The 16,191-nt window shown below is 44.8% G+C and overlaps 1 protein-coding gene across 2 annotated transcripts in view; it reads right to left on the bottom strand.

The window, feature by feature from the left end:
• The window catches only part of LOC135368785 (phosphatidylinositol polyphosphate 5-phosphatase type IV-like), a 48,954-nt gene that overhangs the window by 6,776 nt on the left and 25,987 nt on the right, over positions 1-16,191 (bottom strand). Inside the window, exons 1-2 of one of the 2 annotated variants that reach the window (XM_064602300.1) lie at positions 1,717-1,961; positions 668-1,435 (exon numbers count right to left, since the gene is read on the bottom strand). In XM_064602300.1, the coding sequence (XP_064458370.1) occupies positions 668-1,434 (767 nt within the window). In that variant the 5' untranslated portion in view covers position 1,435; positions 1,717-1,961. Of the gene's footprint in view, positions 1-667; positions 1,436-1,716; positions 1,962-16,191 lie in introns of those variants that run through there. The other variant, XM_064602302.1, reaches the window with a different exon arrangement.

Here is a 16,191-nt window from a genome sequence, read left to right as displayed (position 1 = left end):
CAACATGAAAAACAAAAAGGAAGACTGTTAATGGTGGACTGCATTAGGTACAGTGCAGTGTCCACAAAGTGATGGTACAGCACATTCACATATCTCTGATAATATGATATGCAAAACATTATTGCCTGAGCTAGCATAGCGGCCCGTGCACACTTTTCCTATTATTAAAAGATGGAGCATGAATAATGTGACCATCACTTGAATTGATTAAACTGATTACTACATTTATGCTACCATATTTCCTCCGCCGAGCCAAAGGCGGGATAGCTGCAATGAAGGGGTGGGTATTTTGCCCTATGCGGCTGTTTTATTCATTTATTTTTACTTTATATTGTTTTCCCGTTTTTTGTGTGTATTTTGACCTACTACCTTTACTTTAATCAGAATGTATTCTGTTGATTATGTGTGTCCTCTTATTCGCATATATCAAGGGAAATCTCAGATAGTTAGACCATCAAGAGCTACCTATGTTGCGTTCATTTGCACTGTGTTGGTGTTTTCAGGCACAAATAGAAGTTTTCACCACGGAAGTGAAATACCGATACCACATTCCAAAGGTAGTTCCTACGGTGCTGCAACTTAGTGGAGATTCCCTTTCAAGCCATCACGTGTGTGTTCCTACAAAATTTAATATGCGTTTGTGTTCAGTGGTCAGAAAACCGCTTGCCTCAATCTGGCATCCTTGGTCAGGATCTTCGGTAGCACACTCTCCTTGTCGACAACACTGTCAAAACTGTCCTGGTATTGTGACACACCAGTGATTGTCCACGAGTGTTGCAATTTTTTCCCTATTGAATCACGTCTTGAATCCTTGGCTGGTGATAATATTCTTGCGATCGGAGGCAGATGTAATGGTTTGCCACCATTGCCGTTGCTTCCTTCGCTCGGAGAAAGTGACTTGAGGCTTCCCGTGCTCACCCTACTTGTCTGACGCAGAAGTTGTTCTGTTCCTAAAGCAAGAGGTCTGTTCAAACTGCCAGAAGACGGGCATTTTACCATGCTCGACAGCCGCACTAAGCGCGATTTACGCCTTGGTTGGCTGGTGACACACATAGCTTCTACAGCTGATGGAAGATCAACGCGATGAAACTCTTCGTCGGAAAAAAATTCCTCTTCGTCGTCTGTGGGCGACGGCGGACAGCTGTCTTTGGGGGAAGAAGTGGCGCTGCCACGCTGACTTAGGGACGAACTTCTAACTTGCAGGTCATCCGCAGACGTTTGCATGGGCATGGCAGAACCCTGGCCACATAATCCACCGTGTATCAACCTCATACCTTCCAATGGAGTCTTTATCACAGGGAGCGACTGGCTCTTTTTGCCTTTCATTCTACTTTTCTTCGAAGTAAGCCGAGAAGGGCGCGTTGGTCTGGTTGAATTCGAGCATTCTTCGTTTTGCTGTACAGGAGGTTTTTCAAATCGCCCCAACTCGTCCATCCTAATAGAGAATGACGGTAATTAGCACTGTGCACATGGCTACCCCTGAACAGACCATCCTTAACAGAACATGCATGCTTAACAGATCATACAGATCCACATTTGTAAAGAACGAAGCTTATGTGAAGCGGTTAATGTTTTTATTTTCTTTGTTTTGTAAGTTGTAGGAACAATGAAGGTTGAGACAGTGAAGTCGCAACGCTGTAAAATGCGGGTGACTCAGCTATCACCACCCGCGCGCGCGTAAACGACGCTAACACACTGGTGTTTGCGAGTACTTACCTATAGATTAAATAACGAAAGTAGCAGACGCCCTTCTTTGTTCTCGTAGTACGTGGAATGGCCGCTAATATCTCAAGTAACCCAACAAAAACGTTCGTTACCAATCGAAACCAATGCCATACAGACGCTAATAACAGAAGTGACACAAACACAAACTGGCGCCAGGTATGTACAATGTTGCCGACATTCACGTTGCAAAATTCCTGGAAACAGCTTGGAGACTATATGTGACTCAACTCGGTTTGCTTCGCTGCAGCCGCTGCGCTCAGCGAAATTCCAATACCACGAAGCAAAAGACGGAGGCTCTCTCTCGCGTCTCAGGCTGCAGGGATACATTGCGAAATGCTTTTAAAACATGGACACAGTGAGGCTACATGCTGCGCGTGCCAAGACGATATAATCTCGACTCTCCTTTTCGATAAAGTTCCACAACTTATTTTTTCATAAAAATGATGTTTATTTTATTTCATACTATAAAGTCAATTTCGCTCAAAGACTTGGTACGCAAAGTATGAATGTCGAATCTTCGAAAGAACGCGCGAGACTCGTAGTTTCGGATTTCTCCAAAAGTAGGTGAAGTCATGGAGAGCGGAGCTGGCGCGTACCTTCCTGTTTCCGGACTCACGTTGAAAGTGAGTTCGGTGAGTGAGTGAAACAGTGTTTTGAGGGAGCACAACGCGAGACAGGTGCACTGCAATGACAAATTCGGTGGGACTCAGAAGACACTTTAATTCACACTTTACTGAAGACACTCTGAGCTCTTTAAAAGAGCACAAAGATTACTTTTTTATGGCCTTATTACTTTTTAGAGCCCTGTTACTTCGTTGCTCTTTCAACAAGGCTTGTTGCGTATATACATGAGCATTACTGCTCAGAGAGAGCGTTGCTGTGGTAAGATAGTAGACGACTTCAGAAAATCCCAGAGCTTAGCGCCGCTTTGAACTGTGGGAACTTGCTTATCAGAAAGGAGGAGAATGTCTCCAAACTGTTTCGATTTCTCCTCTCTCTATCGGCCCGTTGTCCACGATGTGTCAAGGTCAGCGAAAACGAAAGTGAAGGACTGTTCTCCCTTCCGCGTGACAATAATCTCCCAGGATGCAACGCGTGGGCAACCCAAACAGAACAAAACCTCCCGGGGTGTTCCTGTGGATATCCTTTGACGGAAATTCGGATCTCCCTGGGAGACAGACATTTTTCCGACGGACGCGTCCTCCACATCTCCGAGTGGTCACGGTTCGGACTTCCCACGTATATCCGTCGTTTGTCCTCACAGGATGTTACATGGAGATGTCTGGACATTGCACGGACCTACTTATGTACATGCACACGTTGTGTGGATATACAAACATCCGTAGAGGAGAAAGACAGTTTTCTTTGAAATCAGCAATTTTCTGCCTGCCATTTTGTTTTAATCCCCGCCTCCGCACCTTTTAATTTCTGTTGCTCCTCTTTGTTTTTCGTACATGCCATGACGGAGAACGAACACAGCGTTTTAGTCAGAAAAAAATATATATAAAAGCTCCGACAGGACAACCCTGTCCCAGAAGCTCACTTCGAAAGGCAGTGCCATTTCCTTCCAAAGAGAGAACAGATACTATATACTGCTTGACCTTCTCGCCTGTGAATCAAAATGATGGGTGTGTTGTCTAAGCTTAATTTGATTACGCACGCATACAACAACGAAGTGATAAATTGCTCGGTGTATTAACTCGCTATCAAGACAATGTCTGTGTTTCCTACTGGTTTTGGTTAGAGACATTCAGCTGGTACATCGAAAGTCAAACTTCGCAGTGCTACATCGCCACCCGTTTCTCTCTCTTCCGCAATAAATGATCCGTGTAACATCCCGACAGGGATCTAGCTCGGACAATTCTTGAAACAGCCGCGACCGGATATCCTGTGGATATATATCCTGGGACGTCCATGTATGAGGCTCCCAGTGAAACCGACGGATATAGATTTCCGGATATGGACCTTGGGATCTGTTTCGGACGTCCACAGGAGAAAGTGTTCTGTCTGGGAAGGAGCACTGGAATTACCTGGAATCGTCTATTCGAGGAAAAAGTGGCGGTGATATATTAACGATAATGGACCGCATTCGCAGATCCCGAATGGACCGGGCTTAGTGCATTTCGGAAACGTTTAGTAACACGGAAACGCTTCCTTCGCCAAAGTGTGCTAACGGGGAAAACGAAACCTGCTGTCGGAGTGATCCTCAAACTAGTTACTAGAACGAGGTAGTAGTCAGACGAATGAGAAAGTAGTTGAGCACTTTTGTAGCGATTAATGCCTCCGAGGAAGTCGTGGATATAGTGGAACGACCTGTTCCGTGTACACCTGTGTCATTTTCAGACTGCTAAGCAGACATGCATGAAACAGCCGCGTAGGCACGTTCCGAAAGTAAATGTACGTCGGCATCTTCATGGTCATTTTGCTAAGGAGCGATCCCGGCATGTGGAAGTGACAGCACGGAAGGATGAATTGAGGGTCCCCGAGGAAACACACACGGAAGCACTGTCTTCTTCAGGACAAAACATTTGTCCCGCAGCGATTCGCTCCAATAGGTGCGTATTCACGGGTCGCATCTACACTAATGTCGGAATGCAGCGGAACGGGTGTTCCTCGCAGCAGCAGATACAAAACGTACGTAATACATATTCGCGACTTAGTTTCCCTTTTCCTTCTCTGATCCTTATCGCAAGTAGAAAATACCCATCGATGTCCTTATCTTGCTGCGTATAATAAACGCCTAAATTGTCGGTATTAAAGAGTACGTATTTAATTCCCTCTTTTTCGCCTTAATGTCGTCGGTCCACTTTGAAAGGGGCTTCCGTATATAAGTGAATTCCGTTTCTTCCTGCTGTTGACGCACATAAATGACAACAAAATGCTGCGTTGCCTCGCTCTGAATCGCGCACGGTCTCGCCTCGTTTACTAAAAACAGACGCCAAGGCCCGGCTTTAAGAATAGAAGCGCTTCAGAATATTTGGCTTCACGGTCACGCGCAGTCTGTGAGCAAGACCTCATAGATAGCAGAAGGCCCGCGCCCTACGTCACACACGGAGGCCTGCTTCCATCTTTTCCCCCTTGTTCGCTCTTTCATTGACGTCGTAGCAGCAGCATCAACAGTTAAAACGTACAGCAGGGCCCCCTGTGTGACGGAGGACTCAGGCCTTCTGCTATCCAGGAGGATGTGTTGGTGTTGCTTTGAGGGAAGCTTGAGGGAATATGTTTTCCCATGTCATGTGACAAACGTGACGTCACTGCATTTACTGATGCCAATGTTGTGCGGGCTCGATCTGGTCTGAGGACGCCAGCAAGTTCGCGGCAGGGTATGCAGGTTGCTTAGACACGCCGTCTTTCGTTTCCTTGTCTTTCTCTCTGTTTTTGTAAAGAGTAACAAACCAAGTATGGGCTGACTTCTCTTAACACAAAAAAGAGGAAGAAGTGCCCGGAGCCTTCGGCGCACGTCAAAGCACCCCCAGGTGGTCAAACTTAATCCGCGGACCGACCACTGTGGTATCGGCCATGATCGTATACAGTAAACCCTCGTTATTATGACCATGGCCATTCCCGAAAATTTTGATCATAATGCGAAACTGTCCTATTCACGGGAGAAATCTGCAGAGGCTTGTACTACATGGTTCCCCAGGAGCTTGGTCATAAAGCGTCAGATTATCGGGGGTCATATTAAGGAGGGTTCACTGTATAGTTGTCTCGCGGCGTGAAGACACGAATTTTCGGTAATTATTGTCTTATCTTTTAATTGCTGCATTGATAAAAGGAAATAATAAAAAAAAGGAGAAGGAAAAGACGGCAATGCCGTTTTTTTTTTCCTGTTATATACGCCAATTTCTTCTCTCTCCCTCTCTCTTTTTTTTCCCTTTTGTTGTGCGTGTAATGTATCGATTTGCTGAGGTATGGCAGCTTAAGATACAGAGCACTTTTGTTGTATGCGGTTTGGTGAACAAAAGTGGTGAACGTCCGCTCTTTTCCGAACTGCAAGTCCGCTGTCGAAAGTTAGAACACACACACACACACATTTTGAAAGATTCTAGAAGAGTGGACGTTCTAGAAGAGTGGACTCTTGCCCAACAGCAAGTGTACGTAGCAACAACAACAACAACAACAACAGCAGCAGCAGCAGCAGCAGCAGCAGCAGCAGCAGCAGCAGCAGCAGCAGTTACATGAATGACGATGGAATGAGGTGCGTCACCGCAATAAAAGTCTACGCAGAGCTTGAAAGGAATTGCGAGAATTGCCACCGTGTCTTAGCATATTTGGCCGAAACTGGAAACTTTTTTTGTGAGTTTCGATTACGCACGTTGACGTAAATAGGCTGAGTGAATAACACGTGATTTCTCCAGTTGTACGTTTCAGTCGTCGAAGCCCTTGGAGATACGCGACCTGCGGTCTGCTTAGTGCTTATCAAGTGCTTAGTGCTTCATCCGTTTGTGTTTATCTTCGTCTCACGTTCGTACTGTCCGCAAAGAATTTGAAGAGGCTCGAAATTTACGTCACCGGTAATCCCAATCCGCTCTCCATTTGCGAAAGACTGCACGACCGCTATATACGTCACGTCTGCCGCGCTCGAACGTGCCAAGACCGTACATACGCGACACGCATATTATAGCAGCAATACGCGTGCACGGCGTCTCAAATGGCAGTTTTATATATTTCCGATTTTATTTACGTGAAAGAAGGCATTTACGACGGCATTACTATAAACGCCAAACTTGTGCAGCAACATGAGTAGAGTTTTCTTGGTATCTTGCAAATATCGTAGAACGTGAAGAAAAACAACGTACAAGAGAGAACTGATGTTCTGAGGCTGGAACAACATAGAAGGGACAATCACATACAAGGCCTCAAGTTAACCGCAAGAAATTAACGATGAAAGATGAAAGTCACTGAAAAGGTTAGCCAGCTGTAGGACTCGAACCCACATCTTCTGGATTGCCGGTTCAGGGCTCTACCAATTGAGCTGAGCTATAACACGCCTTCTCAGCGACTTCCAGGGTGCGTCATCTGAAGGGACAAACCAGTCATTCTCTCTCACTCATCCTCCTTTCACTCTTCCATTTTAGCACACTCATACAAGTTTCCATATTGCGTTTGTATTTCTCTTCACCCTCACCCTTTCCCCTTGAACCACGTGACTCGTTTTTTTATATATATATACGCTTCGCCACTTGTAACAGGTCCTCAAACCTGAAGAAGTGCAGCCTACTGCAACGAAAGTCTTGTTTTTAATGTGTAGTATATAGTAAAAAGTTGATGCTCTTAACCGTCTTTGTTATCTTGCAAATACTTTAAAGCGTCAGTATTTAGTATAATCTAACTTCAATACCTTTTACAATAACTTCTACTCATTTCCAGGTTACTTTTGTCTCGGCGATGCGCTGTACATATATACTGTGGCGTCTGAGATATTCGCGGGAGCATTCATGAGGCGCTGTGTTGTAATGAAGGGCAAGGAGCACGTAGAATATAATAACGCTTTATGAGATTAAAGTAACGCAGAGGAGAAAAAAGACAAAAATTCCGTTGTTTCTACGTAGAATTAACATTCGTTCGCATCTCTAGAGCGCTTGTAAGGGCAATGTGAAAAAAAAAAAAAAAAACTGAGGCAGGCTATTGGATAGTAATTTTGAAAAGCCAGTTCTTCCTGCGAGATAAAAGAAAAACTTTCTGCCATTTTCGACTTCAAGCTCTTCCTATTTCTTAGTGGAGTTCCAACTGTGGCATCTTGAAAGTAACGAGTTCCCTGTAAGAGCATTTAATAGTTACATATTTTTCAAGATCGGTTATTTAATCACGCTACTCAGTTACGTTTTTGCCCAGTACTCAGTAACTTAACTTAAAACACACTTTGTGGGGCGTCTTGTACAAACCGCTGCTATAGACACAGAGGGTGGAAGACCATCGTATTCGTATGTATTCGTTGTTTGTGTTCGTATCGCTGTATCCGTATTGATCGTTTCCGATCGTTCACATTTTTACGCTACGGTTTGGTGTAGAGCTGCATTAAATTAACCTAGTTTTAATTATGAATTAGTCCAAATAATAAAATTAAAAGGTACCAAAGTCTGTTCTACGTGCCTCCCCATTCCTTTTTTAAACACTCCATAACAGCTAAGTAGATTTTCTGCAATCAAAATTCATTGATCGCTATCAACGCGGAAGCGTAAAAATTACCTCACTTTTAGAAACAAGAGGAACCGGATGACGGGAAACACGATGCAGGAGTTGGGCAGGTTGGGCGTGGTCAGATCTTATCAACAAAAATGAAGGAAAGAAAGAAATACAAAGATTGCCGCACATCACTGACCCTGTTTTTGCCGTATCCTAGAGGCGCATAGCGACCTAAAAAGAGAAAGGCATACCCCATCGTTGGACCTCAAGGTCGAGAGAAGAGGAAAATGATCTGAGTCACTAAAATATACCCAAAGCACAGCTTCTATACAAAGGGGGCGTGTACAAATTGGAAGTGCCGTTTAAACGAAGTTAAAGGAACATGGGAAGGCTCCATAAAATATTGTATGAGCACAAATTAGGATTACTAGTCCCGAGAGGACATATTCGCGTAAACAGTACGAGTGCCGCAACGCAATCTTTGTACGCAAGGGAGCTTTCATGATACATCGTACGCAAAGACGATAGCGTACATAGCAGATAGCGTCGGTGGCTCTGCGCACTGCGCGAAGCTTTCTTTCTGTTAGGGGCGTGCGCAGAACCATCAACGCTATCCCTTACGTACGCAAAGGCGATAGTGTACGATTCATTAAAACTCTCAACTGACACTGATTGCACGATAACGGTTCCGTAAACGTAAGCCAATCGCTGCGGGTTTTTCTTTTTTTTTTTTTTTTTAAGCGGGTGATATAAAATTGCTGAGCTTTGACTGGATAACTTCCTTTGGATTGGATTGGACTGGACTGGATTGGGTATGAAAGAAAAATATGGAGAGGTTAGTCACGACCCAGTCAGGGGTGGCTTCCTTTATCTTATCGGTTTCGTAGAGTTCTTACCGATGAACGTTTTTTTTTTAATTTCGTGTTAGCGCCGCGAAGCAACTGTGGCTATGAGCGACGGACAGATGGAGAGAGGACAGCAGGAAGGAGTGGGGGATGGGGGGTATTAGCCCCAGCGAAGAGCGAAGGATATCAGAGAGCAACGCTTTTTCTCATTGCTCTAGTGTCCACAGTGTTTCAGCACACCTCAAGATGTTCCTCCGTTCAAGTATTCACTGCGCTCAGAGCGTTTAGTGCTTTGTCTCTCTGTCCTCTACACGGGAGCTCATGTCAATGATCATGTTGTTGTACTACCGAACTAGTTGTACAAAGAGCAGGACATTTCCATTGACGTTGGGTATGTTCCTTGGCATAGGTGTTCATAGAAAGCGTACAGGAGTATTTACGGCGAGTTCGTTTCCACATTGTTGTAACACCCGGACCATTGCCGTAGCGTCGCTTACGCCACCGACTCACGGTCGCCGAAACGAGTTCCTTTTACTGAATCCTTAGAGCGTAGTGGCGGCTTTGAACACCGAGATGTAGCTGGAGTCAGTCAAAATATCTCACAACAGATTCACGATCGACGACATCTTGTACCATGCGCCACCATCTAAACGAAGTTCTGTGCAAGAATTGTTCCCAGAACGATCGCCAAAACAGATCGTTTCAACGGCGCGTCTCGAAACGGAAATAAGAAATCTTCTTTACTTACTGCAACTCCTTTTTCTTGCCATACATCTCACTCCCTTTTGGAGAGTACAATTACTCTCAAAGAGGAGACTCCTCACTCCCTTGAGGGAGTAACACTACTCCCTGACTCCCTGTCGGAGAGTAATATTACTCTCCAGTTGGGAGTTAAAGCGGGGGTTAGTCTCCTCACTCTCTCCAGGGAGTAACACTACTCCCTGACTCCCTATCGGAGAGTAACATTACTCTCCAGTTGGGAGTTAAAGCGGGAGTTAGTCTCCTCACTCTCTCCAGGGAGTAACACTACTCCCTGACTCCCTATCGGAGAGTAACATTACTCTCCAGTTGGGAGTTAAAGCGGGAGTTAGTCTCCTCACTCCCTCGAGGGAGTAACACTACTCCCTGACAGAAAGTAATATTACTCTCCAGTTGGGAGTTAAAGCGGGAGTTAGTCTCCTCACTCACTCCGGGGAGTAACACTACTCCCTTACTCCCTGTCGGAGAGTAATATTACTCTCCAGTTGGGAGTCACAGCGGGAGTTAGTCTCCCCGCTCCCCTGAGGGAGTGGGATTCCCAACTTTTATGAGTAACTGTACTCTCTAAAAGGGAGTGATATATATGTGGCAAGAAAAAAAGTGTGTAGGTTATATTTTCAGGTCCACTTATGCAAAGTATAGAAAAATGTTTTCACCCAATGGGGAGGGAGAGGACAACGAGAGTCCATGGACTCTCGTTGACCTACAATGTGTTGTGTGTGAAGGTCACATTACCTTCTGTGGACTCTCGTTTCAAGAAAAGTACTATGTGATTTGCGAACAGCGCCCGGCTGTACCTTCACGATTCTACATAAAAATATGTAAAGCTTCCCGAAGGAAACATGACGAAGGTCCATAGCAAAAACCATGAGGCGTGAGATAGGAAGGGACATACACAATGTCTCAACGCTGTGCGTGTATGCCCCGCCTTGTATCTCCTCTTCGGGTCTCGCCATCATGGACACTATCACCAGCTCGCTTACTATTGAACCGTTCTTTCAACGATAAAGGTCACTTTCATGAACTCAATGGCAGACAACTTGATGTCAATATAAAGAATAATGGAAGGAGCTCAATATGATCCTTAGGCTATGCGTGGCCATTGCTTACAAATGGTGACTTAGAATTTCAGGACAGTGCCTGCAGTGGTAGCATGGGTTCTCACCCTTGACGCCCATTGTGTGTCATCGGTCACCTGTAATCTGCTAACATACACATAGCTAAAACAAAGTGTATTTGTATGAATACAGTTGGTACAGCACATTGTTTTTTACACGTTTTTTTTTTTTTTTGAAAATATAACCTGACAGATGGCGCTGCTCTTTATGATACGTTCGTTGTGAAACAATATGGCTCGTACCACTTAATTCGTTCTCCTAAAACTTTTTCCGGCATCACTTTAACAAAAAAAACTGAATCGCAAAAGGAAACGGAAACCGAGTATGCACACGGTTACTTAAACCCCTCTAATGTCATCACGATTAAAAATGCGTACGGCTGCAAAGAATTGAGACTAAGTTGAACAAGGATGTTCCAGAGGACACCGCTTCCTTGGCAGCAATGGCAGAAACCGCATAACGTGCAGGTTACGAGAAGAATACGCGGATAAAGCCCTCTCAGAGAAACACGGTCGCCCGCGGATTATCGTACAAGCATGCACGCACGCGCAGTACCATATGCCATATTAGGCTCCGTGACACGAAAGCTGTGCGACTATGACCCCGGCTGTGAAGCTTCTCATATCCTGGTCGCGGCAAAGAGGAAGAAAGCTCGTAAGCTTCCATCGCTCGCGATCTTGCGTGACTCAAGATAGTTTTACAAGCCGAAAACAGTGAAAACCTACTTGAGGAAAATTAAAGCCACACTGCATGCCTTCAAAGGGGCTCCCAGACCAGTACACTTCACGTTAATTCAAAAGCGAATCCTGCCGTTTGGAGATCAGGATCTTGTACAAGCCTGAGTGACGGGGTTAGAGGTGCGCGTAACGGTGATATATGTAACAAGAGTTACATATACGACGTCACCGGGTGACCTGGTGAATTTTTTTTAAGAGTAGCAAGCCAAATATTGGTTACCTCTCTCATCACTTAAAAGAAAGAATAAGACGCCACCCCTCCAGAGCGAGGGGCGTGTGCGGGTGCGGCTATGACAGCGAGTCCGCGCGGATATCCGCGCTACATCGTTGTTTGCGAGTAGAAATATATTATATTTTGAAATCCGCGCGGATAAAGTGTTGCCGATAAAACTGCGCACCTCTGCGGTTCGCCCGTATATCCGCAAATATCCCCGACCGGAGATCCGGGAGGACCCAGGTTCGAGCCCTGGTATCAGCACCTTTTTCCCCAGTATTTGAATTCATTGATTAATTGGCATTGGAAGCTCATGTGTTTGTGTCGTCCATGTTTGTAGCCTGCCTCGGCTGCTGATGCGGATACTGTCAATGTTATCCGCGCTCACCTCTAACTATACAGGGTCAGGGTGTTTGCTCTAACGTGCCCAGAAATTTAAAGCGAGCGATAAAAGAAAAGCAAGTGGTACTTTTCTGCTACTTGAGTTAGACACAGGTACTGCTTCACTATAGTAGCATCTTTCTAGTAGTTTCTTAGTCAAGTAGCTGAAAAGTAGCGCTCGTTTCTCTTTTATCGCTCGCTTTAAACAAAATTTCTGGACACGTTAGAGTAAACACCCCGTATACCTTCGATAAGGCGAAATCGCCGACATGATGTATGTCCCTCGAAGTTTGGTTCCGGTTTTCTTTCGCTACCATATATATATAAATGCTATTCAGAGGACAATTAACGTGAAAACATGTGCGTGTTGAAAACTTTGAAACACCAAATGTGCGGCGAATGCGATGTTTTTTTTTTTAATTCAGTGTTAGCGCCGCGACGCAACTGTGGCTATGAGCGGCGTACAGACGTGGACAGATGGAGAGAGGACAGCAGGAAGGAGTGGGGGACAGGGGGCTTAGTATGCATCCTGGGCCGACTTCAAGGGGAACTGTGCCGACATTCGTATGGAAAATCTTCCGGAAAACCCAGGAAAAACCCCAGGCGCAGGGATTCGAACCGGCGTCAACCTCCCAGTCTCGGCGTGGAAAGCACTAACCACGCCTAACCACTATGCCGCGGGAGCTGGTACGCCTGTTCTAAACAATCTTCGTGGGAACTAAACATCATTTCAAATAACGGTGAATGGCTACAAGTTCTCGTGGACACATTTCTAAACGTTGCGTGCGCAGGATGGACGATGCGTGATAGAGAAAAAGGACCGCTTCGCTCCTAGGTCTATTATATTCATTAAAAGAAACGGACAATGGCATGTTTAGGATGATGCACTAAGAAGCTCTTTGCGTGGGAAACTTACGTACGTGTGCCGAATATAGAACCGGAAACATCGTGTGTATACGAGAAGAAACAAAAATGCAAAAATGTAAATATTCGACGCATTATCCAAATAGCAGTGATGGCCACTAACTACTTGTACAGTAATTTAACTGTAACTACTGACTACTTCGCGATGGAGTAGTTTAACTAGTAGTTCAACTACTTTTCAGGGGAGGTAGTTAAAACTACTTCTTTAACTACTGCAATGTATTTTAACTACATCCATAACTACTTAACGTTGTCCATCAACACCAATCCCATTCTATAGTGTTTTTGGACACCTAAATATGAATCACAAGCAGTGATAAAAGTGAAGATTTGGTACACGTGCAATGCACAATTGCTCTGCACCTCCATTCTCGTCAAACAAGTAGCTCAAGGTAAAAGTAGGAAGCACAATCGTGCCGTAAAGCTTGCGGCAAAATCGGAAGTAGTTGGCGCCTGCAGTAACCTAACTACTGTAGTTAACTACTCGAAATAGTAGTTTAACTAGCAGTTGCCACTACATTTCTACAAGTAGTTGATAACTACTTTTTAACTACAATCAGGTAGTTTAACTACATGTAGTTAACTACTGGCCATCACTGCCAAATACTTAAGATTCTTCAACAAATTATTTCACTTTATATAGTCACTTTCATGTGTCTCTTTTGTGTTTCAGCGTCGAGTCAGCTCAGTCCGATCTGCATCAGCACTATAGCAAGAAGGCAACCATGATCCGCACAGCTTATACTTTTTGCTGCCGAAATAAACAGCTAGCGTGCATCACACCAGAATCCTGAATCAAGGAATGAATCGGCAGCCCGCTTATGATTACGGATCCTATAGCTATCGACAGCAGACATATTCGAATTCCATGGTGAAAAAAATATTGGAATTTCCCTGTTGTTCCGCGATAAAACTTACACAGAATGCTGGTCCCACACCGGCTTATAATAATCCCGCGAACGGAATATTAAAACGTTATATGTACCTATTCTTTTTTTTTTTTTTTTTTTTTCAGGAGGGGGTATGTTTAGGGGAGTAGCCGAATTTGTCGTGTGAAGAATTCAATCACTCCCTATAATTTCTTTTTTCGACAACATCAACATATCGTTTCTTCCTCTTATTTTTTTTCACTAACATCTGGCTCCAATCTTGTCAGGTTATTTACATACATCCGGGCTTCATATACACCGAGTTACTTGTATACGCCAAGGGAGCTCACATTATTCCTCGCAAAATAAGCCTCAGGAGGGAAAAGACTATAACTCGACAAGACGAACTCAGACCAGTCAACAGAATGGATCATGAGAAAAGGTGGGGGGAGGGGGAGGAGGGCAATAAAGGAGTGGCAAGTTCAGCAGAAAGGTTCTACCAAACTCAGGGAGTTTGAGTTTGATTTGCAATTCCTGGCGTAAAGATAGCTGGGATCACCCAAACTCAGGGAAATGTTATCTTCGTTATATTGCACCAGCTATAGCTTGCTTACTTCTCTTGTCGTCTATACAGAAAGTTGCCTGTTGAGAAGAAAACGGTCCAATCCCCTGAAAAGGGATCGCATATCGAAAAGTTTCCTTTACACGTGTCTTAAGACCGCCAGTTATCTTATTTTTAATCCCCTTCTGTTTCCCTTTACGAAGCGAAGTTCACACGCAGATTGAAGTCGTTTTCCCAATAAGTATGCTCGTTGGCTTATCTCACATTCGCCTCGCTACACCACTTTGCCCGCAATTAGAAAGTGATGAGGCTACTGGTATTTTTGGTATGCTAAGAGTTTTTATTTTATTTTTTTTTTTCCTGTACTTCAAGGATCTTAAATGAGAACAAAGAGCATCACGTCTTGACCTTATAGATGGGGCCGTAACCTCAACTTCTTGAACGAATGTGACGGATCGTTTGACGCTCTGCATGCCTAGTAATGCAAAAACGTAGTTTCGTGTGTGCTCCGAGGGAGGATCTCGCGGAGGTAAGAAGAAATGGCCCTTTGTGTTGCTACGAGGAAGATGTATCTGGATCGTCTTAGCTCTTCGATATATAGTATTTCCCTTTGGCGTTCGTTACACGCAGACATATATACGTACTCTCCTCTCTACTCGTAGAAAGACTGCATCGAAATTTTCTCATTCACAGGCTATATGCGGTACATAAGAATGGAAACTATTGTCTACGTTACAGTCACAGTGTGCATTCGCGGCAACAAATTCCGCTTGTCAGTCACGCGACTGCGATGATCCATTCGTGTCGGTAGTTGCAATTTTCGTCCCCGTCACATATATACCCACGGTATAGAAGTGCGTGGGTGCTGGCGAGCTGGTACGTTGTAAAACGACGAAATACCAGAGACAAGGAGCAAAAAGGGACACACACAACACGGTCTCAAAAGAGAAACCGTGTTGTGTGTGTGTTCCTTTTTGCTCCTTGTCTCAGGTTTTTCGTCGTTTCACATACCCACGCATGTCCCTTTACAGATATGCTCTTGGGGAAAAGGTACGGATTCTCAACATCATTCGTTTCGATTTCATGCGCATGCTCATGCCACACCCCCATGGACGCGAGTATCTGTCCATAGTTTATCCAGAATCGTAAGCACGAAAAAAAAAAAAAAGGTGGGGGGAGTGTCATTGAAACAAGAGATGTTCTGAGGCTGGAACAACATAGAAGGGACAGATACAAACAAAGCCTCAAATTGCCTAAGAAATCAACGATGAAACATGAAAGTCACTGAAAAGGTTAGCCAGCTGTAGGGATCGAACCCACATCTTCTGGATTGCCGGTCCAGGGCTCTACCAAGCTCTTCATCTTTCATCATTGAAACAAATTGCGGAGGAGGCGTCATAGCAGCTTAGTGTATCATGCCATGTCTCTAAAGCTGAAATAATGGAGGTTCCCCCCGTGGGGAAGGGGATGAGTCAGGGGGGTGTCATTTTCAGGGGGTGTCATGTCAGGGGGGTGTCAACATTTGAAGGAGTGTTGGGGGTAAGTCACTGCAAGGGCACTGATTTCAAAGTTAAAATAATCGTCCGAGTCATTTGCGCGTAATTTCGTGACTTCGAAGTTGCGTTACTATATTTTCGCGTAGATAAACGCTCTCTTCCGCCCACAACCATTTGCATAAATTACCTGCCCGCTGGGGCTCCTTAGATTTGGTCTGCCGCATGCACTCATTGCTTTCTTCTTACGCGGCTTCAAGCGGGAGAGAAACATGTCGGACTTGGAAGATGCAGTCCAATCGATTCAGTTCAGGCGACGTTCATGTTTTTCCTGGTGTCTCCCATGGCATAAAGCGAGCGCAAAACCAGGAAATCGCCGGCGTATTTGGACTTCCAGGACGACAGGAAAAAATCAGTGACGCTCTGCTGCCTGGAAGT

The sequence above is a fragment of the Ornithodoros turicata genome, chromosome 9 (genome assembly GCF_037126465.1).
Source record: "Ornithodoros turicata isolate Travis chromosome 9, ASM3712646v1, whole genome shotgun sequence".
In the NCBI taxonomy this organism is placed as follows: Eukaryota; Metazoa; Arthropoda; class Arachnida; order Ixodida; family Argasidae; genus Ornithodoros; species Ornithodoros turicata.
This window is presented reverse-complemented; position numbering and strand designations above follow the sequence as displayed.